This window comes from Tremella mesenterica (assembly GCF_000271645.1).
Source record: "Tremella mesenterica DSM 1558 unplaced genomic scaffold TREMEscaffold_21, whole genome shotgun sequence".
In the NCBI taxonomy this organism is placed as follows: Eukaryota; Fungi; Basidiomycota; class Tremellomycetes; order Tremellales; family Tremellaceae; genus Tremella; species Tremella mesenterica.
Window position 1 is genome coordinate 196854 of NW_006711245.1, and position 27359 is coordinate 224212.

General features: G+C 48.4%; 7 protein-coding genes across 7 annotated transcripts; 3 read left to right on the plus strand and 4 right to left on the minus strand.

The window, feature by feature from the left end:
• Positions 1-3767: 3767 nt before the first annotated feature.
• Positions 3768-4995, plus strand: TREMEDRAFT_66382 (uncharacterized protein; the record flags this gene model as incomplete). The annotated part of the gene is made up of 5 exons (XM_007008432.1): positions 3768-3903; positions 4182-4243; positions 4409-4454; positions 4498-4519; positions 4821-4995. 5 exons carry the CDS (start codon positions 3768-3770, stop codon positions 4993-4995), a joined length of 441 nt encoding a protein of 146 aa, XP_007008494.1.
• A 289-nt stretch (positions 4996-5284) lies between these two features.
• TREMEDRAFT_74971 (uncharacterized protein) lies at positions 5285-8549 on the minus strand. Its single transcript, XM_007008433.1, has 2 exons — positions 8102-8549; positions 5285-7849 (listed from the first exon to the last, which is right to left on the minus strand). The coding sequence occupies exons 1-2, from the start codon at positions 8279-8281 to the stop codon at positions 5543-5545; spliced, it is 2487 nt and encodes an 828-aa protein (XP_007008495.1). The 5' UTR covers positions 8282-8549; the 3' UTR covers positions 5285-5542.
• Positions 8550-9350: 801 nt separating this feature from the next.
• Positions 9351-10579, minus strand: TREMEDRAFT_66384 (uncharacterized protein; the record flags this gene model as incomplete). The annotated part of the gene is made up of 2 exons (XM_007008434.1): positions 9351-10192; positions 10291-10579. 2 exons carry the CDS (start codon positions 10577-10579, stop codon positions 9351-9353), a joined length of 1131 nt encoding a protein of 376 aa, XP_007008496.1.
• Positions 10580-10955: 376 nt separating this feature from the next.
• Positions 10956-16382, minus strand: TREMEDRAFT_74972 (uncharacterized protein; the record flags this gene model as incomplete). Its single annotated transcript, XM_007008435.1, has 15 exons — positions 16224-16382; positions 16124-16156; positions 15898-16079; positions 14888-15836; positions 14748-14822; positions 14566-14701; positions 14081-14248; positions 13572-13633; positions 12961-13428; positions 12449-12487; positions 12156-12218; positions 11801-11940; positions 11536-11674; positions 11453-11498; positions 10956-11295 (listed from the first exon to the last, which is right to left on the minus strand). Exons 3-15 carry the CDS (start codon positions 15931-15933, stop codon positions 10956-10958), a joined length of 2661 nt encoding a protein of 886 aa, XP_007008497.1. The 5' UTR covers positions 15934-16079; positions 16124-16156; positions 16224-16382.
• A 598-nt stretch (positions 16383-16980) lies between these two features.
• TREMEDRAFT_74973 (uncharacterized protein) lies at positions 16981-19910 on the plus strand (the record flags this gene model as incomplete). The annotated part of the gene is made up of 2 exons (XM_007008436.1): positions 16981-17680; positions 17733-19910. The coding sequence occupies 2 exons, from the start codon at positions 16981-16983 to the stop codon at positions 19853-19855; spliced, it is 2823 nt and encodes a 940-aa protein (XP_007008498.1). The 3' UTR covers positions 19856-19910.
• Positions 19911-20136: 226 nt separating this feature from the next.
• TREMEDRAFT_70514 (uncharacterized protein) lies at positions 20137-22099 on the minus strand (the record flags this gene model as incomplete). Its single annotated transcript, XM_007008437.1, has 7 exons — positions 20137-20245; positions 20370-20581; positions 20841-21262; positions 21373-21546; positions 21598-21820; positions 21877-21930; positions 21995-22099. 7 exons carry the CDS (start codon positions 22097-22099, stop codon positions 20137-20139), a joined length of 1299 nt encoding a protein of 432 aa, XP_007008499.1.
• A 1892-nt stretch (positions 22100-23991) lies between these two features.
• On the plus strand, positions 23992-25323 carry TREMEDRAFT_66388 (uncharacterized protein; the record flags this gene model as incomplete). Its single annotated transcript, XM_007008438.1, has 5 exons — positions 23992-24045; positions 24103-24432; positions 24478-24725; positions 24798-25002; positions 25048-25323. The coding sequence occupies 5 exons, from the start codon at positions 23992-23994 to the stop codon at positions 25321-25323; spliced, it is 1113 nt and encodes a 370-aa protein (XP_007008500.1).
• Positions 25324-27359: the final 2036 nt, after the last annotated feature.

Sequence of the window (27359 nt, forward strand, 5' to 3'; positions counted from 1 at the left end):
GAACAACCTGTTTGGAGGGGGTTTATATCCACAGCAAAACAGGCTGAACTGCAAAACTACAACAATAAGCTACGGAAGAACTGTCAAACATATTTGCAATTCTCTCCTAGAGAATTGGCAATCCTTACAAGTGAAACTACGGAACAATAGGCAAAGGACCCAGGGGTCCAGGGGTAACTGTTCCAGGTTCATGGGTGCGACAAGGAACAATAGCCAGAGGACACAGGAGTCCAGGGGTAAGTGTGTCAAGCATGTGAACACAAAGGGGAACAACAGGTGAAGGGCACAGGGGTTCAGGGGTAGGTGTTTCATGTGTGGGAGTGTAAGAGATAACAATAGGGATTGTTGATGGATATCAAGAACAATAAACTAAGCCAAAGGGGGTCAGGGGTAAGTGTCCCAGATGTGTTTCAAGTGTGGGAACATGGAAAAAGACTATCTTAGGTGGCAAGTAGGTGATGTTTGACACCAGGGTCACCCCCATGATCAGGCTTAGGGTTAGGGTGGTAGACGCTAAGAGTTGGGGATAGCCAGCTCAAATTCAATGAGGTGTAAGAGCCCTGGTAGCTCCTTTTGTTTAGCAGGCTTCTACTTAGATGTGAGATGAGTTCTTGCACTACCAAGGTGAAGGTTCTTTGTAGCAGCGTTACCGCTTGCCTGTTCAGATGGTTGCAACTTTGTGATCCTTCAAAAGGGGGCACAGAGGAGAAAGTGATCCCTCAAAAGGGGGCACACAGGAGAAAGTGGGCTTTCAAAATTCAGTATAGCCGTGACTGCTAACTCAGGCAATTTCAGGCTTTTTGCAAGAATTTCTATGGTTTCATACGGACTCACACAAAATTACCAGATGTTAGGTCTGCACAGAAGACGTGCACCTTCAGAAATGGACGAGTTGAATTGTGCAGGGCCAAACTCATGACTTTTCAGAGCTGCACAGGTACAAAACTGCATAGCTCTAAAGCTGCACAGGTCAGTGTAAACTGCTGGAGACACTATGGCTTGGTTGCAGGTTGGGTTGACTTTGATGGAGTCCAATGGAACTCTGAGTATCTCTGGTGCCAGATGATGGCCTGTGGCTCCTCTGCAATCAATACAGCCAAAGAAGGACATTGAACAATCAGCAGTTGGTCCTCTGGTGATAGTGCAATAGACTATCAACAGGTACCCACAGTCCATTTTCTGACTGCTGCAATTATCTATGTACACACTCCAACAGGTGAGAAAACACTTGGAGCAAAACCCCGTGGGGAAAATCTCCTTCTGCAGCACTGCCTTCCCGCATCCTTCCTTCTCCATCCTGTTCCGTAGAGTCTGATGGAACCTGCTCCAAATTGTTGTTACCCTGTAACTCTTTACAAGTGGCTTGGACTGATGTCAACCATAAGTGGTGAGCCTACAGTGGCACTAGGATTGTGGCTGGCAATGTACCTTGCAAAGATGCATCAATTTCACTATGTTTCTCAAACCCCCTCCTCACCTGCCCTCGATCCCATGCAAAACTGCCTGTATTCTTTTTAACAGAAGAATGGGCCGCTTTCTAAGTGTCCCACAAACAAGGCAAAATTGTTCAAAGTCACACAGGAAATGTGGAGAGAGATGCCTTAGGAAGTGATAGACAGGAGTATTGACGGCATGATGAGGAGGTTGGAAGGGGTGATCAAAGGAAAGCGTGGCGTGTCAAAATACAATGACAAGCAATCATAGGGGGAAGATGATCAGTATGAGACACTGCTTATCACTATGACATGAACCTCAACACGTAGAAGCTTCCCCTGGCCTTCATCTTGACAATCAGGACAAGAGCTCTACATACGGAATCGCCAAGATTGTCCCAATGAACCTCGACCACCACCATGGCGATGAGGGCAGTTGTGAAGGTTTCGGCCGATTAGGAGATATTGACGACTGGTATGAACACCCAATGTGGATACTGAGAATTTGGATAAGGTGTGAATCTCTTATCACACTCCTCTCTAGTGCATGGCTTTCTTGCATACCCAATTGGTTTTTCTGTCTCTGTTTCTATAGGTCATCCATTGTAGTTTCTGGCCGGGTACCCGCGCCATTGGGGACACGGAGGGGAGCAAAGTCTCCGAAATTTACTCTGTTGAACCACTAAGAATTATATTAGTACCTCCCTGGAAGGGGGGGGAGAGCTTTTGACCTTCACCTTCTGATTCTTGAGGTGACGTGGTTTTCGAATACTCCTCCACGTACACCCCAAGGTCCTCCACTTACGCTCTTATATCCTCTACATACAAATACTCTACATACGCCCCTGGATGGGGTGGAGTCTGATGAATCGGGATCCGTCTACGATTTCGTCTATAATCCACCACCAGCTCCCAGTCAGCTTTTGTTGTTTCACCCAACAACACTCCCCCTGTAAGCCTCGTTACTGTTTGGAGGGAGCAGCCACTCAAGTTGGCAGAACACGTACACCTTGCCTCAAGGTCATCCTGGCCATGGACAGAGTGCCTCTCATCATTCAATACCACCATATCCACACGGATGTCTGACCCTGCCACGCTGTCACACCCGTTTCAAACGCCCATGATGACCGTCTACAACTCGTCTGGTCAAGCATGACGAATCACTGTGGTCGACGGAACCCGACCGCGTGACGTCCGGTCACCTTCGGCCCGAATTCCACAGCTCAGACTTAGCGGCGACCCTGTGTCCATGATATCTGCATCCATTGAAGAGGTGAGATACTATCTCAGAGGTCTCTCAGTGCCGGTCCTGGAGATCCCTACCGCGGGCTCACATCGCTCCATCAGGTTGGTCTCTGGCGCGGTTTTACATGACGCCTTTCGGGAGGTAGTAAAGGGAGAATTGGAAAATTGGCAGGACTACCTGGCATCACAAGAGCTTACATTTGATAAAACAAGACGGGATGATGAGCAGGATCGATGCACCAATGAACTTGTTCGATGGTTGTCGGGGACTCGTTCACGCCCGGTCCTGGCACAGCAGGTTATCTCTTTGTACGTGCGAGGCATCACAACGCTTCGTCATCTCTTACCGCCTGGATTTCAGGGGGGCCTGCCATCCATTGAGGTTCTTGTCCAGCTTGAGGGTCACGGCCTTGATGGAACTGTCAGTTTACATGCCAGTCAAAGTGCCAATCCTCACGAAACCGGCAAGATCATCTCTCGATTGACCTTCACTGTGTGATGACGCTGAGGAGTAAGATCCATGACATGACGGACATCACACGCTAAAGAGTATGGTTGAAATCAGGATGGGTCCATATTCAAGTCACTGCAGCTTGCGCGGAATGGGTTTTCCTCTGCGTAGGTTTCAACCCGCAAGAGGTTTTTCACCTGCTTTGTGTTAGTCATTGTAGTGTAGCCGGGTTGTGATGTATAAAGTTTGGGTTCATATTTGGTTGGGAGTCACGTGGGGGCAAGGTTATCCAGATGGATGTGGTGAATAATGTATGCGCAAACGTTCACCCTGCTTGCTGATGCTGATGTATGAGTACTGTCTTAGGTGTGTGTCAATGGTCAAATTGGTAGGGAAGATATAAATTGATAGTAGCTACCTGGTACTTGCTAGGGCTGGGTGTGTGTTACATGATTAACCACCTAATCGCCACACTGCCACATTCATCATCACACTATGACACACGACTTTCCACATACATATGTAAACATGTTATAACAACACACACTTGTATCAACCTGCTACAGACAATCATCAGACTGCATAGCCCACGTTCACAAGCAGTATCGAACTACCTTGGTGCACCCCCGAGGCGAGTCATGTCGACGACGGACGAGATCGTACTGGTGTTGTTCAAGAGGGATCTCCCTCCTCTCGAGCCGGGCGACAAGGTGTGGAGCGATGGTTTGACGGGTAAGATCAAGGGGTTGAAAGAGCATAGATTTGTCATTGCTGGTGAGTGATCCCGGTTCACTCTCCTCACGTCTTCTCCATCCAACGTGGTCCGCAACCTATCGTCTATTCCGATCCTAAAATATAAGAGAATGAGATGAAGGAGAATGAGATGAAGGAGAATGAATCGAAGGGGTGATATCGGGTAGTCTACCTTGTCATTCATTCAATCAATCAGTCAAATCAGTTTCAGCAATAAGAGTAAAATTACCCTCGTTTATCATATCCGGGCCTTTGTGGAAGACTCGCTCGTATTGATGATGATGGTTGCTGACTCACAGCTCTTCATCTGGCCAATGACGATATACACAACTGTCACCTGATCTCACAGGATAACGAGGGTGTGAGTATTTTCCTTTTACCCATTCATCATTTCCTATTCTTCTCTCCCATCTGCTCTCGGAATCGTGGCGTTGTTGTTGAAATGCGGCATAGGAGAGACGGAGACGATCGTTGAGGTGGAGACTGGTTGGGTCTGCCACACCGTGATGCTGACGAGTGAAATTAGGACCCGACGGCTGATTTGTTACATGCTACATTGCACAGAAGAGAAGGTGAGTAACGCGATTTTACCATGATGCTGAGGATTGATAATAGGTGATTATGGGAACTCTAAATAGTCAGTTGGACACGTCTCTCCCAATCCACTGTCCTCCTTCCCGAACTATACGATCTTCAATTACATTCTCTGTGTATCCGTTCCGATCAAATTCCATTACTCTTACTGTTCCCCCTCCCTCAAAGATGTCTGTCGTTAGCCTCATCTGTGAACCGTTTCCTTCCCTTCATCCACGGATGACCGTTCAAAAATCAGACCGTCAGCTGCTGAAGCCTTCATTCCCAGCCAGACACAAATGCACTTGCATAACATGCAGTCAGAAGTAATGAGGCAATGAGGGTAAGAGTTCGCTTACACTCAGTTGGTGGTCCCGCGTCTCACACCCTTTAATACCTTCCATCACCACCGCCAAATCGTTCGTTGACGCCTGTGAGGTTCACGCCGGTTCAGGATCATCCGAAGAGGTCAAATTGAGGGAAAAGCAGTGGGAAGAAATCAAGGGTTTGGTACTTTGGACGAGGGAGAATTGTCATTGAGCGACCGGTCGACATGCACACAATTGCCATTGTTGTATCTCTTATCACATGGTTGTCTCATTCAGCATGTATGTATGCGATAGTTTTTCTTCCCCGTCTTTCTCCGACTGACGAATAACCCCTGAAGAGGCAGAGGCAAGGTCAAACAGTTGTAGGAAGAAATCAGGTGAAGAAAGTGGTCCACACGGAAAGGTCATTTGTGGTCGCTTGCTCGCTCATTTTAACCTCGTGCATCATGTGAACGCGGAAGCTGGCAGGGAAAGAATGATACTGATACAACGAGCTAAAGGAATTTTATAAAATTGCCATAAATGCATGAACCCAACTTGAAAGACATGAAGGAGAAACGAAAAGGTGAAGTATGTAGAGAAGGAGTGTGAGATATCAAATGTCCGCGCCAGCACGTATGAGATCTAAACAAAAATCCTGTTTCATCAGAGAGCTTTGACAAGATGAAGGTGATGGATGAGAGATGTGACAAATCCAATCAAGTAGCGACCCAAGGGATTCCAGTCATCCCGTCATCTTACGATTCCCCTCCATTTTCCTAGCTCGATCCGACGAAATAGTTATAATTATACGTCTGTGGGCTAGAGGTATAAGTAAACCCTTGAGCAGTATAATCCACCACTGTCTTTCCATTCCTTGACAAACTTCCGCCTATCCCTCCTTGGTTCGAAACGACTTTTAATTTGTTCAAACCTTTCTTCACGTCGAAACTTGTGGTTTGACTTCCAGAAGTTAAACTCGCTTGTCCAGCTTCTGTAGCAAGAACAACAGCGTATAAATAATCTTCCGTATTTTGCCATCCTTCAGGTCTCCCAACCCCATCTCCAGTAGCCGTAGCATCATGTGGATGAGGTCTAGACCAAAGTATGATTTCATCTTGTGATATATCCGGATATTGACCTGTTTTGAAAGCTGTCGAATAATATTTGGTTAGACTTGATAAAGCCGTATGATCGAATCCATCTACCCAAACTTCCGATCCTGATGGTAGAGCACCTTCAATAGGACCTATATAAGAAGATTCACCATAATCGTTCCAAGTGAGTAATTCGGTCATTGAAACTTTATCACGTAAAGAAATGACTTGTTCCCATCTTTCGCAATATAACCAATCATCTGAACGGTATAACCAATTTTTATTCCAACTGTTCGAACCGAAATGTGTGTAAAAGAAAGGTGATATAGCTGGCATATATTCTTTTACACCTAAAGCTGTGATATATTCCGAATCGGTGTTTGAAACGGAAAGATCGACGTCACCCATTGGCCATGCTGAATTCCAATTAAGTTCTCCATCCATATATGTTTCAGAAGCGAATGTTGATATCGGAACGAATAAAGAAGGTACGAAGAATATTTCAACACCTGATGATTTTAATGGTTGAACGAATGATGTCATCCAATCTCCTCCTCCGAAAGTACAATCAGATCCTGCGAAAGTGGATACTAAAACTTTACCTTCGTGTGTGGCTTGAGCTGAACTTGAAGCGAATTGTTTGACGAGAGAAACCAGGTTAGATGCGTCGGAAATTGATGAACATGGTAAAGAAGTCATATCGAGTGATAAGAACATTTTAAAGTTTCCGAAAGATTCAGCGGCGGAGTAAGCATCTGAAACTCGAGATGGTTGCCATGAATCGGATCCCATGTTGAGAGCGAACCCGTCGATACCGGAAGAAGAAGCGGATTGAATGTCGGATGACCAAGATGATTCAGTGTAGGGGTATGTGTTACCGACCATGTGATGTGCCCATACTTGGTGAGTGGTGGAAGAACTTGGAACTGTGGTGGGGGAGCTGCCAGTGCCCGTGCCAGTGCCCGTGCCGGTGGAAAGGGAGGTAGTTGTTCCGGTAGAGACTTCCGTGGTGGAAGATACCACAGAGGTTCCGGTTGCAAAGGTTGATGTTGTAGAAGACGAAGATGAAGTGGAGGTAGTGGAATATCCAGTAGGTACAGCCCATGCCCCACCAGCTTGTAAAGAAGTGGTCGCTGAAGGTGTCGAATTACAAGAAGTCGAACCTGAAACTAATTCGTATAAATCCAAAGTCCATTCTCCTCCACACATCTCTCCCGAGTTTCCAGTGCACACCACGGTACATCCTCCATCTTTATAATTCAAAGAAGTTGGTAGCTTATTTCCACAATAACATTCTTCTCCAAATTCAACACCCGCGTAAGTGAAACCTTTATCTTCACATGTTGTGAGACAAGAATCGACCGTGAGGTTTGTTTGACCTGTAAGGATATAATCCGATATAATCCTGTTATCCCCATCTAACGCACAACCTAAAGCGTACCATTCGGAAGAATCGATCGTATCTTCATACATTCCCGTAGTACTTGCTCCTCCGATTGAAGTCGTTGTCGCAGTGGTGAAAATGGAAGTCGGGGTGGAAGTGATGGAAGAATTAGAAGAAGTGTTGGTGATTCCAGTAGGATCACTGATCGTCGTAGAGTTTGAATCGGATCCAGATGAAGGATAAGTTGTACAAGTAGTTACTAAACCAGAAGAATTATATTGATATAAAGTTAAAAACCATGCGTTTCCACAAGTTTCATCTTTATCACCCCAACATGGTAAATTACATGCACTATCTTCACCAGGTATTCCACCAGAACCGATGAATTCGTTACCGCAGTAACATTCGTCACCGTATTCAGTACCGGCGTAGGTGAAATTACGTTTACCACATTCGGTCATACATTGAAGAGGTGTGAGGACGGATGATGAAAATGAGAATCCTTGAAGGAGTCGTTCGTCCCATGATTCGTCAACGCAGGCTTGGTAGCTCCATCCGGGTGGAAAGGAAGTGTCACGTTTGTTGGGTAAAGGGGGAGGTTTTGCCTGGGAGTTAGCTCGAAGTTTAGTAGGAGACGAGACGGTCTAGGCCGCTCCACAACACTTCATAATCAACACCACGGTTTGAAAAGGCCGATTAGATAGAAGATGGAGGGGGGAAAGGGATGGACGGGGAGAAGGCGAGGGAAGAACGAAGGACGAGTCCTTGCTAGACCAAGAGACAAAGTAGATAACAAGCCGGGATAGGAGTGATGGTGAGAGGCGAGTGAGAAGGAATAGCGCAAGATGTCCACTCACCAGACCATGAGAAGTACCATAATACCTCGCTATCAAAGCATGTATACCTCGCTTGGAACCAGCCAGCAAATTGGCTACCCCGGGAGCAGCGTGATGACCAGGAGGGGCGAGAGGTTTGCTCTCCGCGTTCAACGCCAGAGCGGCCGTCACTACTAAACCTAGTTTGGTGAGAGGGATCATGATAGTCCCAATGTCTTCTTCGAGTCACCAAACACACAAGATATCCGCAAAAACACGAATGCCGCGAGAAAGTCGGACGACGGCAGGGGCAGTGGAAGATACGTCGAAAGAAGACAAGTTCTAGTTCGAAAGACACCAGGTCAAGGAGTGTGATTTACGCCGTCGAGGCTAACGAGCACCTGGCTCAAGAATTCAAAGAGGAATGTCAAGAAGATGAACGGTTGGTCGAGAAAGAGTTGAATGTCGAAATACGAAAAGGAAAAAGAATACATGCATCTTTTGAAAAGAAAAGACTTTTGCACGTATAACGCGTCTGACTTTGTTCACCAGCCATCAGGTACTTTCAAGAATTATTCTTTCGTGTACCTGGCACGTACCGGATGGCGAGTCGACCGGATGAGGTATATCGAATAAATGGCAGGAACGCGCCTCGGACCACGGGAAGAAGTAGCGGGCGGAAGTTGTCGGTAAGAAACCCTGAATATCAAGTTTATCGAAATCTCCGATGCGCGTCGAGCATCGCGGGATCTGGAATACGAGGGCAAAAGTCTTGAGGGGTTATTATGTTTGCTGGCTTGGCAGTTGGCGAGTGAGATAATGGTTTGGCCAGCGTGTCACGCAGTCGGGGACCTCGGGGTGGGTGGGCTTAAATGTGAGGTTGGACACAGCGAGACTCTCCACTTGACCGTACGGTCTACAGCGAAACGGCTTGTAGTGAGATTCCAAAACTGGCACTCGTAAGCGTTTCAGGTATCTGATGGGGATGTGTAGTTAGACGGGTCTCGATGATCTCTTGGCTCGTCCTCGAGGGCAACACGGCATGTCCTTGCGTAACGTCGAAACGTGAGAAATCAGCTTACCAATCCACGTGGTGTCAGTGACGAAGCAGTCGGAGAGTAAAGTACCCGCTCAGTGATAAACACACGCCATCTATCCATTGTACCTCCATTATGACACCGGAAACCCCATTTTCCCGATCCAGATGACTTTGATTAGTACAGATTACGCGGAGATGACACCGAATAAGACCCTCTCCCAACAATGTTGAACATTCTCCCATCACAGAGGTCTATCTCAACCTGGGACTCTTCCTCGGTGTCCTTGCGCGACTTTTCGACCCCGATGTTGATCCTCGAGAATTAGGACTCTTGATCACCTCTGCTTTCTCTCCTTCGACACTTCCCTCAAGCATGGTTGACTCCAGCAAATCCCTTTTACGCGTCTCAATCTCCACCACTGGTTCTTTCTTCGTCTTGGCCGAGTGAGCGACAATTTTCGCCCTCTCGTGTGACTTTGACGAGTAAAGGAAAGTGGTGACGACGACACGTAAAGCCAACAAAGATCCGAAAAGCAGTACGCAGAGTGCACGTGCAGTATCGTGATCCACCACGCTTCCCAACTTGCCCTCCGCTTTGAATCCACTCTGCAATTCTCGAGGTAGTGCCAGCGAGAAAAGGTCCCCCAACCATGCTACGTCTTCGTGTGTCCGCATGAGAGCGGCATACGTCAACCCAACTAACATCCCGCCCCACAATTCCAACGTCGCCCATATCCCTCCGAGGAGAATCGAAGGAGTGGTGAGTTGCCATGTACGTTTGTGCATGCCGAGGAGTTGAAAGATGAAACCTCCGGAGACGATGGCGATGCCAGAGAGGAGGACTTGAGTCCATAGTGTCACTTCAGAGGGGAGGGCGGGAGGTAAAGAAGAGATTGTCGTGCCACGTGTAAGACCGTCGATGTATGCCCCAACGAGTGACAAGATGAGAGGAGGACATGTGATGACAATGTACTGAGAGAGACCGGTAGGGACGAGGAGGAGATATATGGGGACGTAAATGATCCAAGGGGCGGGGGAGAGTAGCCAGGAGGGAGGTTCTGAGAGAAGAAGGGAGATGGTGGTACCTCCTCCCCCTGGTTGTCAGCGAGGTTGTTTCGAACCAGTGAGGGTGATGGAAGGAATGCAGTAACTTAATACATTGGTGATAAGTGTGACAGGTATATGAACTCACAAGCCAAAGTGAGATATGCGATCAGATCCTGAAGCCCTCCCGCACTTGGTCCCGTTGATGACGCTTGCTTGAGAGCGGAGAAGACGGTGGTGACTCGAGCAGCATGGATGACACCAAAACGGAGAAAGGGAAAGTATGTTTCATGCACCGGCGTCGAGGTGATGTGGTTGATGATATTGGCGAGAGGGCCGACGGGTCGGAAGAGGGGCGAGGGGAGGGGAAGAGTGAGCGGCGAGAGAAACTTGGTCTGGTAGACAATCCAATGTGTGATTTGACCGAGTAGCGACATGACTGTTGACGAGTGGCGAGGATTTGACGGTGACAAACAAGAGAAGAACTGCAGTGATGAGGATGGGATGGAGCTTGTTGATAGAGTTTAAATCAACGTGGGGCTCCGCAGAGTGGGGTTTGTGGTGGGGATGAGAGTTGCATCTAAAGCTATGAAGAGGCGTCTACAAGAGTTTCGGGGTCCTTACGTGATGTGTGATTTAGGTACTGATTATCACTATCTAACACTCCCCTTAATCCGTACTAAGTTGCTTTCATAGGAGCGAAGAAAGATTACCAAAGACTATGGGTTCTGGCGACTCGTCTCTCATGACATTGACTTGGTGTTTTGATCGGTATTCTTTAATGGCTTCCTGTAATTGACTCTTGGATAGATCTCAGCGTTTCTTAATGCGACAGTCTTCCACACTATGTCCGTATTTACCACACCAATCACACTCTTCGTCTTCTTCACTGTCACTCTCGTCCTTCCCATGTTTTCCTTCTTTCCTCGTCTTTCCTTGTCCCTTCTCCTTCTCCTTGTTACCTCCATGTTCACTACCAGCACCATTACCTCTACCTTTTCCTACCCTACTACCTGATCTCCCCTTATCCTTCTTGATAGCATCTTTATTTACGAGAACAGCACTGATGGCTTGTTGAGTATGGTTCTCCATTTCTTGCTCAAGACGGCGGGTGTCGGCAATACTGTGGTACGCGGTTACGAGATGGTTCCAGCTTTTCTGTGTGTCTGGTCAGAGGTCCCACTGTTGACGAAGTGGAGCAAAGTTGCAACCAAGAGAGAGAAGTGTCACGGCCGTCGAACAACTACCTTCCAACTGACCGACGGTCGACAAACCTGGGCTAACTTGGCGCTTCTAAGTCAATGTCTCACCCAACCAGGAGGGCGCAGACGTCGAAAGGATTGTAACCACGGCGTACTTCGGCATAGTTACTCTAACTGGGGTCTTGTTCTACTGATGGCGATGTATCTCGATTTGTATATAGCTATCTGTAACGGTACTGGAAACACGACGACTAGGTCGCAGGTTGGGTCGAACTCGATGGATGTCTCGTGGAAATCTAGGGGCTCTGGTGCTAATGGATCGTGTCTCCTCTGCAATCGATGTAGCCAAAGAATGATATTGAAGAATCAGCAAAGTTGGTACTTTGCTGATTGTACTATATACTGTCTACGGCTATCCTTGTCCTCGTCTCCTTCCTGCTGCAAGCGTCTACGTACATACTCGGACAGGTGAAAAACCGCTTTGAGCAAACCCAGTGGGGAAATCTCGAAAGGGGAAACCCCGTCCCTACCTACTGCAGCACTGCCTCCAACTCCCGCTTTCCTCTGTCCTAATCCGTCGAACTCGATAGAGTCCTCTCGATTCGTTGTTACTCCGTAACACTATCTCTATCTGTCTTTCACTACTGACAACAATCAAGGATCACTGAAGAAGTTCAGCGATCTGTAAACTATCTATACTACTCCTCTCTTCTCATAGAACGTCCCTCAACTCCTGCACTGCCTCACGCTCAGTCCTCTTCGTTCAACTTCGCCGTACCTCGCCATATCCCGGATGTCCTACTCCACTCACTTCGACTAACTTCTCCTAACTTCCTCTGCTCTGCTCTCCCTCGGTTCCCTTCCCCTAACTTCCCTGTAGTTGTCCGCTAGGCGGGGTTATCGTGACAAATAATACCCCCTTGGTTCTCGTAACTTCGCCGTAGTCCGTCTCAGTGGTTCGAGTGGAGGTTGGTGATGGTGAAAGGAGGGTCGGTGATGGCGGTTGTCAGGGATGTTACGACGTACTCCGTGACAAGAAGAAATCTTTCGGAACGATCACCATCATCTATATGGGCACCTGCACCAAGAGCCTCGGCTACTAACTGTCACGCGGTGCCGCATCTTTCCCCATCAACAAGGTTCCTTTGGACATCAGTTCGCCATCAACGATCCAGTTCTCATGAACTTCATCACCCACGAAGGTATTAGGAGGCTAACTTCGTCGAGGGCGAAGTTAGTCATGTAGGAAGTCAGGGAGATACAAAGTTAGGGAGATGCGAAGTTAGCGAGATATGAAGTTAGGGAGGCACGAACTTCGTCGGGGACGAAGTTCGCGAGGTACGAAGCTCGGGACTTCGGGTTGAACAAAGTTCTGCGTTGAAGAAGTTAGGGAAGGACGAAGTACTTAAGGGCCGAAGTTCCCAGAGATCTTTGACGATCTCTGGTTGTTGTCTTAGTGATAGAAGTTAGTAAAGTACGAAGTTATTACACCCAGAAGTTATTGTCACCTATTTCATATCTCGAACAACGAAGTTGGTAAAGGTCGAAACCCACGAAGTCATTGGCCGTCGGTCGTAAGAAGTTAACGAAGAAGCATCCTTGTGACACTAACTCACTAAAGGTCTCGAGGTGAGCGTGCATGGTGTCGACGTTGGCATTTTCAACTAGACGAAGGAGGGAAATACGTTGATTGAGATCATTACGCCTCTCTGTCGTTTTAACTTGATGCTGCGCAGTAATACGCGCCCAGATTTCTTGGGCTGACCAGAGGTCCTCGACTTGGGTGGCTAGTCCCGGAGAGATTGTGAAAATGAGTGTTGAACGAGCTTTACGCTCTTTGTTGGCCCAATCTAGCCAGGTGGTACGTTGAGTAGCTGTCAAAGCTACAGCTGTTGTCGAATTTGTGGCGTCTGGGGGAGCCTCCCCTGCAATGGTATTCGGGGGAAAGACAACGGAATGATCTGTCGGCACTGCCGGATTTACAAGTCGTCTGAAAGGCTCGGGCTCAAGGCCGCTGAGATGACCTTGAGCACCTTTATCAGAGAGGTAGTTATGTACACCTCGGCACCAACGAACAAAGGTTTCTGTCCCTGTTCAAGTCGGGATCAACTTGGAAAGAGCAGAGAGGTCGTCGTTATTTGACATCGTGCAATGTCGCTGCAGAGGTGATTATTTGAACGTGCGTGTGCGAGAGGGGTTTTGTCGCTGCAGAGGTGATTCTTTAAACGTGCTTGTGCGAGACATGTCTTGCCGCAGAGGTGTTCAAACTTGCTTTGGCGGATGGAGGCGCTGCAGAGGTGTTTAAACGTGCTTGTGCGCAGAGGAATGTGGTATGGAGAGTCGAGCAGATGTCCCGGAACCTACGCAGCTGGTAGGCTTTGCAGTCAGTGTCAAGAGTGTTACCAAATTTACTCTGTCAAAGACAGGACGTGGAGCAATGAGTGATGTACGGTAAAGGAATGTGATGACGTGGCAAGAGGCTTGTGCTTTGATGGACACTTGAGGGTGTAGAGACTCGAAGGTGTTGAGACTCACAGCCGGAAAGTGCCCAAGAAATGGCCCTAGCGAGGGTTGACTAGGAATGGGATGCGTGATGACTCTTTATGTGTATGTTACGATGAATAGATGAAGTGAGACAGAAGGGATGTGACGGAATAATTGATGGGTGGATCAGAGGAGGATTTTATCGAAGGGATGTGTGTTGTTGAGGCTTCCAAGCGTCCACTTTCTACTCACGGTCGTCTCGATAAACCCGTGTATGTCTGAATTCCAGCGTTCCGTGATTTTCCAGCGTTTCTGACGTTTCCAGCGTTCCGACCAATATCTAACGGTTCCGTCCAATATCCAGCGGTTCCGATGTGTTGATAATCGTGGCCAAGGGGGAACCCTACAGGGGCCGTGTTGCTAGGTATATGTCAAGTGTGGATTGCTGAACTCTCAGTGTATCTATGTGTGAGAGGAGAATGCTACTCCGACTGTTAATCTGTTGGGGATGAGAGTTGCATCTAAAGCTATGAAGAGGCGTCTACAAGAGTTTCGGGGTCCTTACGTGACGTGTGATTTGAGTACTGATCATCACTATCTAACATGTTTGCATCCGATCAGTCACTGAAGGTACTGATTATCACCATCTGAGAGGCGCGTTCATACCAGATGCTCCTGGCATTCTCTCCCACGACCAACTTTTACTAGGGTGAGGATTCGGTCATTTGCCAGACAACGATACTGCCCGAGGTTTTGCTACGTCGAGTAGTTCGTCCATGGTAGAAGGGTCGACGAGGACGAGTGTCACGTTGGCGCGGTACAACGATTGGAATAAAGCTTCGGTATCAGTGCTCCAGAGGGAAGAGAGAGTCTCTGTCCAGTCAGCGGCTCTCCAGATTGTAACGAGACCGACACTCACTCGGCGTGCCAGACGGGATAAGCGTAGGAGTCAAACTGACTGCATCCACTGTTTCTTCGTGAGGATTCGGTAGCCCTGCATCATCCGTCAGCGACACCGAACGGCATTTCACAAGCGGCCGAGGGCCAAACGTAACTCACCCAAGCTTGGCACGGCTTCATCCTTCCCCGAGACAACGAGTAAACGCCTAACGGACAAAGCGCTCAGCTCGCTCTCTTCAGAAATGGCTTGGCCGTCCCACAACTCTGGCACTATTACTTTGTCCGACAGACTCTCTCCTACATCTGCCCCTGTCGGCGCTTCCTCCGCTGGTCCCTTCCCTTCCAACGCCAATGACTCTGCTCCCGTAGTACCGCAGTGTGGGTTGGACGGCTTGGATGAACTCTCGCCTCGACCTGGTCCAGACCCGAGATCTGCGCCTCGAGGAGGGCCCAGATTTGCCGCTTGCATCATGGTCGCCAATGTCTCCTCTACAGACGTGGCCTGATCTGCCGCGCGAGCCTCCCTATGAGCCGTCAAGTACCGCTTGATGCCTCCCCTCTTGTTCCAGAACTGCGCCAAGTCGGTATAATGGGGACGTACTCCCATCACCCCGGACAATCGTACCAGGACCCGATCACGCGAGGAAGCGTCGAAATCGATGCGCGGACATGAAAGATCATGTTGTAAAAGGATGTCTGCTCCTAGTCTGAACATCCGGAAGAAGGCGTACAGACCTTCCCGATTGATATCATACGGCGCTTCCTCCGCACAGAAGCGGTGGGGGACGATCCGCTTGACGATATCGTTGGGCGCGGAGAAGAGCTGCTCGGTGCTGATAATGGGAATATTGCTGACGGAAACATCCACACAACTCTCGCTCCGTTGGACGTTATCGTGAGGGCCGGAAGCTCCCTCCGGGGAAGAGGACAGAAAATGCGACCGGACACAAGAAGACGCTTCCATGACGATGACCTGTTCGTCAAGGACGAGAACCCGAACGAAAGAGATGTTGATGGAGAAATATGCGAGGTACGTCCCGAATGCAGTGAAGGAGCTCAAGACTTGAATCAGGGCCTGTGCCAGGCCGGACCTGATGAGACCTACCGGCTGAGCGTCAGCCCCTTTCTGTCTCTGGTGGCAATCGATGACAGCGTTATCTTTCACTCACCCGGTCAGTGGGGTCGGTCTTGTGTTCGCCGGTCATGGCTACCGCTGCGATGTTCTGGTCCGCCCGCACGCCCAGGACGAAGTCTGGCTTGAGAATGCCATTCGAGGTAGACGAAGGGCCGCTCAAGGTCTCTTCATCGTCTCCTTTGGCCGGAACACAGAGACTGGCAGCTGCGGTTTTGGCTTTGGAGTCAGCGTCTGCATAGGGGAGATAGTCAAAGACTCGCCTTTCGGCTTCTGAGAGCCGGCAGTCGATCTACCTGATGTGCATCAGCGCAACTCAGTGACAAGTGACGGAGTAGATGATATCAGTGGATGTGGACGTACCCTTGAGATCCCCCGACGCAAAACGGAGAGTACGAATGTTGACCTGAAGCGGAGTGACCTGGTAGGAGACTGCTCCCCTAGACGCATACCGACCCAAATTGACGTTTGTGTGGAGCCACCAGTCCTCGAATCCAACCAGATGGCGAGCAAGCCGAAAACAACCCATCAAAGCGGTGCAGAAAGAGATATTGTACCACTCCTCGGGGCGATCCGGATTGCGCATGAGAGCATAAAAAACATCACCATCGTTCAGTCTATCACAAATCTTGTCAAAGTCAAGACTGTAAGATTGTAGGAAGGACGAAAAGGTGCGAGTGCTGGACGTGGGGGGGGTTTCAGGGGGGGTAAGAATGAGATGGTCGCGAGAACGGTCAGAGGGAGTGGAGGCAACTTGACAAGACGGATGAGCCATGACGGGAGACAAAGTATGATGGGGAAGGGAAGAGGTGGTGGGGAAGGGAAGACGTGATGGGCAAGGGAAGACGTGATGGGCAAGTTTGGGGAGGAAGAGGTGGGGGAGAGAAATAAGTTCAGTTTGGGGAACAAGTGATGATGGGGAAGAAGGGTGACTAACTACTTATATAACTGACGGGGGTTGATTGTACTGCCACCACAACTCATATGTATATTACCGAGAAACTCCGAGACGGGGGTGACGGTGGGTGGGACCCCGCAGCGTGGCACTCACGTGGTTCACCACCTCGCCCACTATCGTAGCCTACTCTACTACAACCACTACCACCACTACCTTAGCATTATGCTATGGCATACTATATCCCCGTCCACTCGTCCACTATCACTATCACTGCTAGAGCTCACCCCTCTGGCACTCACACTATCCCTCACTCTCGCTCCTCCTCCTCCACCTCCCGTCAACCCCCAGGGTAAGAAGAAACGACGGCGTCGTCGACCCTTCCCCCTCCTTCCCGGAGAGTCAGACCCAGACACCGCGGTCGAGAACGACGACGATGACTCATATCATCTTCCCCAACCTGTGCCAGGATCATGGCCTACAGATGTCTTACATGGAGAATCATTCAAAGACTTGTTGTCACATGGTGTCGTGGTAGCCGTCAACGGACAACCTTGGAGTCGGATCGTCGCTCACGTCGGTGATTCGGAAGATGAAGAGGATCATGATGAACATCAAGGGCAAGAGGAAGAGTGGGAAGAAGGAGAATGGGTGGGTCAAAGGAATGAACATGGGGAAGGGATGGAAGAAGGTTTGGGTGGCAGTGGTGTACATCGTCGTCGACCTAGAAGAGCGAGGTTTGTGGTCAGTGGTGCTCGACCGGGTGATGGAGGGGAGGAGAGAAGGAAAAGAAGGGGTACCGGTATTCGACAGGGAAACGATAGAGATAAAGATAGAGCTATCGTCGTTGTCTATGGTTTGACACCTGGCAAAGAGTATGAGATAGAGTTGAGAGTTGTCGGGATGGAATCAGAGGATACTCAAGGTAGGTTGGTTCATGGAGTATGTCTAAGAAGTAGTACACCGCTCATTGACAGCAGTGTCAAACACTGTAGTAATCCCTCCCTCACCATTATCCAACCCTCTACATCTCACATCTAACTCCCGTTCTAGAGCAAATTCCCTTCGGTCAAGATCCAATACTCGATCTAGGTCCAACTCACTCAACACTCCATCCACCCAGCCTCATACACCGACTCCAGCACCTCTGCATACCATCCCCAATTTCTTGGCCACCGATTCACCTTCCCCACCCGAAGTCTCAACCCCAATTCCTGTCCTCAGCCCCGTCGACGCTCAAGTGGCACATCTCCGTCAGGCTCTCGCGGCTGCTCACGCTGAGAAAGAACATCTCCACGTGTCATTGAAAGAAGCTCGTCGAGCTAACCAAAGAGCCGATGCCGCTCTAAGGATGGAAGTTGATACCATTCGTCGTGCTATCGAAAAAGCTTCCGCATTGGACATGCGTTCGAAGCAAAAGGTTTTGGCTCTACAAGAACAGGTCAAACAAGGATGGGCTGGTGCTGAGACTGCGGAGAAAGAATCTCAGATGGTTGAAAGTGGAATGACGCAGTTAAAGGAAAGACTTTCTTCTGCGGAACTTGATCTAGCCGAGGTGAGAAAACAATGGGAAACTGTGAGGATACATGAAGAGTCAGTAAGAGAGAGTGATCGAAAAGCCAGAGCCGAGGAGGACAAAAGGTTACAAGAGGTCGTAGGGAGGGTGGAAAAGTTGAAAGCGAAAAAGGAGAAGAAAGAGTTGGAAAGTGTAGAGTTGGAGAAGAAAACCGATGAGATTGAACGTCAAAGGGAAGAGGTGGAACGTAAGATTGAAGAAGATCGACAGAGGAGGATACAAGCCTATTGGCCTAGATGGGAAGAGTATACAAACGTCCCTACTGCTGAATATACACTTCAATCAAATCGAAGTTTAACAACACATTCTTCAATGTCAAATTTACATGTTCAACCTCGAGGTGTGATACATCCCATTCGACATCTCTCTGCATCTGCGACCAGTGCAGCTGCGATACAAAGATCAAACGTTGGACCGGGAGTGGGAGTGGGAGTGGGTTCAGGAGGAACGCCAACGAATCAACTCAGTCCTACTTTTTCAAACACTATCTATCCCTCTCAACCATCGCCGACGTCCATCGGTTCTTTCAGAACCACATCCGTCGCACCAGGACAAACATCCAACACATCAACTTCCAACTCACTCACTTCTTCAACTCATACACACGGTAGGACAACACCGGGTACAGGAGTGAATGTCACTGCCCCTCCCTTTCAACCTGGGACGAATTACGAACAACAACATCATACCACTTTGATGCCATTACAACTTCAACATCGTATATATCTTCCTAGTGGAAGTTCTTCGAATTTGTTGAAAAAAGACGTTGTACATCCTACTCCTCAACCGACCTTCCGACCTCCTCCTTCTGTGGTTGAACAGCAGCAACAGCAGCAACAACAACAACAACAGCTGGTCAACAGTCAGAAATCTTCACCTACAATCCTATCCACACCTAATTTCCCACCTCTATCATCACATCCTCATCATTCTCATTCGACACCGTCTCCTCACGCAGCTCATGGATCGCTGTCACTCCCCTCTTATCCTTCTCACACTTCTCTTTCACTCTCAAACACTCAAAACGTTCCCGGTCCAGTACCACCCAGTCTAGCCAGCATAGTCACTAGAGCAGTTCTCAGTCCTACTTCTTCACTCGTGGGAATCACATCTTCCCCAACCATTTCCAAATCATCACCCATATCCACCAGAACTGCTAGCACTACTCCGATGGTGAAACCCACCCAGATGAAAGGACATTCTCCCATTTTACCCAGTCATTCTCATCTTTCTCAATCCAGTCAATCGAGTCTGACCACTTCTCATGGAGCTCATATGGATCGATCACAGGGGAATGTGCACGATCGTACGGCGAAGGTATACGGTCCGAATGTGTCCCACCATCAAACACACAATGAAGTACAAAACTCAACACATCATAAAGGGCACGGACAGGAGAGAGGGCAGGGTGCGATGGTAGATGGGGATTTCCCACCTTTATCACCTACTTCTTGGTCTAACCCAGGGGAGAAGAGTAGATCGGGTACTCCACCTGTTCGTAATGTTCGTAAAGGTACTTCTTAGACGACATCAGACCATAGTTGGAAATGTATAGAAATGATCATGTATCATATTTGTCAAAGAAAAGACATGCATAGCAAGAAGTGATTTCTGACACTACAGAGGTGACACTGACAGGTGACAGACAAGTGACAAGTGACAGGTGACAAGTTAAAAATGACAGAAAGACAAAGTACAATCTTTGAATATTCTATAGATTTGGATCGGATAGGAAGTGTCGATTTTGTAATATCAAGATGTTTGTATTTTTTCTAAATGATAACGTGGGAAATAAACACAAAAGATTATGAGAACTGAGGGGGAAACAATCCTCTAGGACCATACCATTCTCCTTTTGTCATTCGGGAAAAATAGAAATGTGGGATTATATCTTTTGTGAGGTGATAAAACGCGCTGGGGGTTAACACTTGTAACGTAGATAAACTGAATGAGGGGATGCAAGAGACATGATAGGACAAAGGTGTTAAAAGGTGAAAAGGTGAAAAGGTGAGAAGGATGAAAATATGGAAGAACTTACCGATTAGGAACACTCTGATCGATAAACCTTCCAAAAGTCTCTTTCCTCTCTAAACCATATTTGAACTCTGCCAATAATAATTCTCCACGGGATATGAATAATGGACAAGAGGTGTACCCATCGTATATAGCCTTACCAACTTGACCGGTTTTCATCAGTGTTACGAGGTTGTGTGTGAGGACGGGAGCTTGGGCCGTGATGGCTGCTGCGGTCTGCAAGTTTAGCAGTTGCTCATACTCAAAAGGGCCGACCGTCATGAACCGCTCCAGCGAGGCAAAGCTCGTCTTGATATAGAACCCACGTAACTGAGATATCATGGGCACGATGGTGCACCTGTCCATCCAACATTGTTTGTAAGGCAACAGACGGACGAGGTAGCTTCCAAGAGAACTCAAGATGTGATCAGAGAAGAAAGAAGATTCAAAGATATGGCGAGATGAGGAAAAAAGTTTCCAATAAAACAACACCCACCTTGGAAGTAGGTAAAGAACTAGCGTCTCCTAACGAAAACACGTTGGGATACTTCTTATGTTGCAAACTCCCTTGATCCACATCAACCCAACCAACCGAATCGGCCAATGGACTTTTCTTTATCCATCCCAACGGTCCCATCGGAGGGACGACATGAAGCATACCGAATTCCTTCTCCACCTTTTCACCCTTTTTCTCCCCTGCCAAGATTTCGAAAACTGCGGTTTTACTTTCCGGTCGGACTTCAACGAGGTTTGTGTTGAATTCTGCTGCGATGCCTTTCTCTTGCCTCAATCGATCGAGGATTTTGGAATAGTGGGGGACGGCAAACATGGTAGGCATACCGGTTATGAATCTGGAATGTGGGACTGAGGGGGTCGTTTTCCAATAAGCGTCTGCCATGTAGGCGATTTTTTGAGGAGCTGGAATGAGCTGTCTTTCCTAGTATATTGTTGGGGTCTGAATGTGGACCCATACAGTCGGTTGCAAAGGGTGGAAGTGATGACACAAGGAAGGAAACCTGTGAACTCACCACCGGCACATTTCACAGGTCCAAAAGGTTGTGTGAATACAGCTTCTCCTTTCCCGTCAAACGATTTGATCAACTCCCAAGTCTTGTCCACCGTTTCGTATGAATATATAGTGCTGATTTTGCTGGTGAGAGGGTCCTTAAGAGCTTCGGTGAGGTTCTTGATCTTATCGTAATCTTCAGGTGAGCAAACAGGTTCAAATGGTCCACGGGAGGAGATGCACTCACTGATGGCCAGACCAGCAGCGACGACGAGATAATCATACTCCACTTTACTCCCATCTGCCAAGACGACTCGATTAGCAGTCGGCTCGAATGCCGTCGCTTGTTGATCGATGTGACCGATATGAGCCGGGAGGAGAGCGGAGAGAGATCGACGGAATGATGTTTTCTGAGCCAAGCCAGAACCGACGACTGTCCAGCCAGGTTGATAGTCGTGATATTTGTTACTCTGGGCGTCAGCATAGGCTGCTGTTGATGGCCGATTGTACTTGAGAAGAGACTCACATCCACGATGGTCACATCGCCAGGTGACAGACTTTGCCCTTCCGCTTTGAAGCTCTGATTCGCTACAGACAGACCACCAGTACCTGCATGGGGTGTCAGCGAAGGCAGTACAACTTACCGTGGGGAGACGGGACATACCTCCACCGATGACCAACACTTTAGGCTTTGTCACGGCCGAGGTGGATGCGTGTCTGACGAGGGACGGTATAGACCTCGACGCCATGATCGTGTGGGTGTGGGTGGGTGAGTGGGTGTGGGTACAGTGACGAGAAGTTGCTGTTATATGTACCGAGTGTAAAAACAAGAAAAAAACAAAAGATATCGTAGAAGTTTGAGAAGAAAAAAAAAGTCGGGAAATGGAATCTATCTGGAAAGATGACGTGCTTCGATGATCATCATTACGTAACACCGTACCTCAACGCATACACTCCGTTCCGTGCGTCTCACCGGACCCTCGGCTATGGTACTCGTAAACCATCTCATCGTATACATATTACCTGCAATGTGTTACTAGATGCAATCTACTCCCATCACAACCTATGTGGACATACTGTGTTCTTCCCCAATCCCTTCACCTTCCGGCTCCTCACCTACCTCTACCGACTGGCAAGCCATCCGCGACCACAACCCTATCATCTTGTCAGGACCAGACGTTGAAAATAGTCTGCGTCTATGAGCTATGGCTATAGGGCCTCGTAGGGAACAAACCTAGTGATGTAGTTTATAGTCAAGTGATGTAGTGGATCGAAGAGACTATAAGTCGATGAGATCAAGTGGCAAAAGATTTGCTAAGTGACGAGAAAATACATTCGACAAGACATCTACGAAAAAGGGGTGTTTCTATATACTAAAAAGGGAGCGGAGTGATACCGAATCTACGGAGTAAATGTGGAAAGCGATATGCGGTGTAAGAGCGAAGGAAGACGGAGATAGATGAGGGTGTCACGAACTACGTCGTAACATCCCTGACAACCGCCATCACCGACCCTCCTTTCCTCATCACCAACCTCCACTCGAACCACTGAGACGGACTACGGCGAAGTTACGAGAACCAAGAGGGTATTATTTGTCACGACAACCCCGCCTAGCGGAGAACTACGGCGAAGTTAGGGGAAGGGAACCGAGGGGTAGCAGAGCAGGGGAAGTTAGGCGAAGTTAGTCGAAGTGAGTAGAGTAGGATCTCGGGGATATGGCGAGGTACGGCGAGGTTGAGCGAAGAGGGCTGAGCGTGAGGCAGTGCAGGAGTTGAGGGACGTTCTATGAGAAGTGAGGAGTAGTATAGATAGGTTACAGGTCGCTGAACTTCTTCAGCGATCCTTGATTGTTGTCAGTAGCGAGCGATATATTCAGTAGCTACAACCACCGAGTTAAGGAGAGCTACCACCGAGCAGTTCGACGTACTACGGCGAGGTTAGCCGCAGTTATTCGACGATCACCTTATCACTTACCACTCGACCTATTACTACGGCATAGTTAGCCGTAGTTCCCCTACGAGTACCCTGTCCTAGTGAGACATCGACGCCCCACTGCGACGTAGTTAGCCGAGGTTTGTCGACCGTCGGTCAGAAGAGGAGAAGAAACGACGATTGTGACAGAGGGACACGGAGATGAAGAAAACGTATAGCATGGTAAAGAAGTAACGATTAGGTAGGCAGGAGAACGGAGGACGCCATAGCGGGATTAGTGAGACGGGGACGGGAACGGGTAGGTGGTGTACGACTTCTGCGTACGACTCTTGAGGAACCCGTCTATAGGTACCCGTAATCCTGACATTACTCTCCCCCTTCGGTAGACGTCATCTCAACGTCGTCTAGTCTTGTAGAAAAACAAAATTCTACTAAATCGAAAGTGGCATGTAATCGAAAGTGGCATGTGGCACTTTTTATCGGAGATGATGGTAGTGAGGACAGTAATGATGGTAGTGAGGGCGCATGTTGTGATTGAGCCAACGCCCTAGATTATGACGTGTAATTCAATATCACACTGTCTGATCTCGAGATCCACTTTCCAGTATCCTCTTCTCTTCTTCTTCCTTTTACCTCATCACTTTCTTTTGCTAACATCCTTGAATTTTTGCTGCGAACCTCATCTAGACTCTTTATCTCGTGATTTACCATGTCTGACACCGGCAGTGACGATCGTCGTCCCCTGTTTCCTCCTCGTGCTCCTGTGAGAACTTTCCTAAGAGCGATATTTCATGGCTGACGATATTCTTTTCGGTGGTAGGTTTTGGGGCCAAATGATTTACGACAAGGGGCTTCCGAGAATGAGAATGCTCCTGATCGCAGTCCTCTGCGGGGTGAGAACAATCCCGATGCCAGGACCCCGTTTGCCGGCGTGCCCGTGCGACATCCCGCGGAGGCTGATCCAATTTCGGGGTCAAAGGTCGCCTACCGAACTCCATTGGCGCGAGCTGCGGGGAGGGGGCTTTCGGATTCCGTTGGGGCTCCTTACATTGAGGATGGCGAGGTTATTGTTCCGAAAGAAGGGGGTCATCAGAACGCGTATAACGATGTCGAAATCGTTCCAATTACCACAGAAAGTCCAACCGCCCAGGTAAGCTTCTTCTCAAGCCCCTTTCCAAAACGCTAAATGGGGTAGGGGTTTCTAAAGTACCTCGAAGCGTGGTCCAATTTGAAAGCCGCGTCAACCAAGGAGAAAGTCAAACCGATTATAGACCTGTTGAAAACAAAAGGCGAAATCATCGGTAGATTGGCTAAACCATGCTCGAATTGTTCGGACATGCTGAAGGAGCGAAAGCGTAGGTGGTCCTCGAAAATGAACAAGTGGCACTGCCTAGTCCCGATTGTACGGTTCTCGGGTTCTCGTAAAGTGAGGATCGCCGGCCAGTAAGTCCATTACACATTCTCGGTGAGGGGTAGTCGCTGAGCGGAAAGTTGCTTTTGGTGCATCATTGATAGGGGCACCTGTAATCTATGTGTGGACTCCCGCGTTGGACCTCGGTCCCAGCTGAAACTCTCGATGGCGCAATTCTCTGCTCTCTTTCCCCCTCTCGATTCGGCTTTGGCCCATTTGGCCGAAGCAGGGCATCATCTACATCAGCCGGCGAATCGCAATTTTGAACATGTGGATATTGCGTATGGTATGGTGGAAAAAGTAGCTCTAGTAGGCTATTATATTTCCGGGATGGGCTTTCCGCTAACAAAGTAGGCCGTTGACGGAGCAAAAATCCAGAGTGAAGATAAACGAGTTCCCGGTCGTGCTTTCGGAGAGTGGTCGTCGTATTATCTAGATGACGATATCGCCGTCGGATCGTGGCAACTTGAGCCTCCCCGACCGACCGCCAAGAGAACCGTTTCCCCCTTGCCCGCAGGGACTTTGTCTACTCCCAGGGCAAAGAAGGCCAAGACAAGAAAGGGAAAGGCCCGTGAGGATTCTCCCCACACAGATGACGATGGGCTAGTACAATGGGAGTCCCCCGAATAGTCTGTTGGATTGGCGGGGTGTGTGTATAATGAATCTAAAAGATTTTGTGAAACATGTGATCCCTTTTCTTGTCTTGTCGAAGTATGTTTGATTCTAGGTGTTTCCGGAAACCTAATAGGTTTCCGAAAACTGCGACCGTTCGGTCGGTTTTCTTTGTCTCTTTGCCGGAAGAATGGGAACAAAATCCTCGTTCACATCATCGGCAACGGCTCTCCGCATTCCCAAAGCTTCAAGTATTCCCTGACTTTGGGATTATCACTAATCGAATCCATGGGTTGCCAAGTAGCTTCTTCTACTGGGTAGCCAACCCATTTGATTTTCAATTGAACCTCCTTCTTTCCTTTTCCGGAGACTCTAATTGTTCTTTTTGCAAGGACCTTATCGATTTCGTAAGTGTCCTTCTCAGAATCCTGGGGTTCTTCTCGTAATGCGACCATTGCTGGTTGTGGATTCTGAATTTCCCCATGGACTTTTGATAATAGCTTCACATTGAAAACCGAATGGATACCATTCGCGATCATATGTGGGGGTAAATCAATTTTATAAGCATTGTCGTTGATTTTCTTTAGAACCTTGAAGGGACCGATGTATTTGTTATCCAATTTCTTCATGGGCCTCAAGGTTCTGAGGTTCCTGCTGTCTATCCAAACCTTCTCCCCCTTCTCAAAACTAGCTATCCTTCTCCCTTTGTCGTACTGGTGTTTATATGATTTCTGAGCTTTCCGAAGATTTTCTTTGAGCCTTTCCTGTAATCTTCCTAGGGCACTAACACGTGCGATCGCTGGTGGAGAGGGTAAGTCGGTGGCCTTGTCGAAAATTGGCTGCATCATGTCGGTTCGGTATTCCCTCCCTGAGTAAGCAGAAAGAGGGGACATCTGGATTGAGCTATGGTAGTTCGTGTTGTAGCAGAGTTCTGCAGAATGTAAAAGCGAACTCCAATTGTCTTGTTCCGTATTGACGTATACGCGAAGGTATTGTGCAAGCCATTGATTGATTCTCTCTGTTTGGCCGTCGGTTTGGGGGTGATAGGCGGTTGAATACCTCAAATCTGTTCCCAATAATGTAGTTAAGGTTTTACAAAACCTGGACACAAATATGCTACCGCGGTCCAAGACAATCGAGTCAGGGATCCCGAATCTGGTATAGATCTTTTCAATAAATAGTTCTGCGAAATCTTCTGCCGATAGTGTGGTAACTGTAGGTATGAAGACTGCCATCTTTGTTAGACGGTCTACTACCACCAATATGGCGTTGAAATTCTTTGAGCGTGGGAGGGGGCCGATAAAGTCGCAAGTGATTTCCGACCAGGGGGCTCCGGGAACGTCGAGTGGAACGAGTAAACCGGCGGGGGCTTGTCGTCTTGCTTTTGTACGTTGACACACTTCGCATTCCTGACAATATTTCCGAATGTCCTCCTTCATCCCCGGCCACCACCAGTAGCGAATGATTCGCTTGTATGTCGGCCTCCAACCTGTGTGTCCGGCATGCTTAGAGCCATGCTCTTTCTTCAATATCTCTTCCCGATCCTCTTCCTCATCAACGCGAATAGTCTTCTTCGGTTCCCGGTCCATGGCTGATAATAATTGCTCACTGGAGAGGAGTTGTTGGTTATTGAAGGGGTTGAGTTCGGAAGACAATGAGGACTGTTTACTATCCGACGGTCTGTAGTCCGCCCGGCGGGACAAAGCGTCTGGTTTGGTAGACTGCTTTCCGGGTCTGTAATGGATAGTGAAGTTAAACTCTGAGAGGAATTCATACCACCTTGCTTGTCTTCGAGTAAGTTGTTTGGTGGTTAAGAAAACCTGTAAGCTTTGATGGTCTGTGTAAACTATGACAGGTATTTGAGTTCCTTCTAGGTATTGTCGCCATTCTTTAAAGGCATACACAATTGCTAAGAGTTCCTTTTCTGAAACCGGGTAGTTAAGTTCTGCTGGAATCATGCTCCTTGAGGCAAAAGCGACAGGTCGAAGTACGTCATTCTCCCTTTGTGAAAGAATTGCTCCAAGTGCGTAGTCGGAAGCGTCGGTCTCCACTAC

Bases quoted from the DNA above. Each gene is read 5' to 3' on its own strand.
- TREMEDRAFT_74971 (XM_007008433.1), bottom strand. From the start codon at position 8,281: ATGATCCCTCTCACCAAACTAGGTTTAGTAGTGACGGCCGCTCTGGCG. The intron at 7,850-8,101 runs GTGAGTGGACAT...GCTAACTCCCAG, and splicing joins ATGGTACTTCTCATGGTCTG to GCAAAACCTCCCCCTTTACC.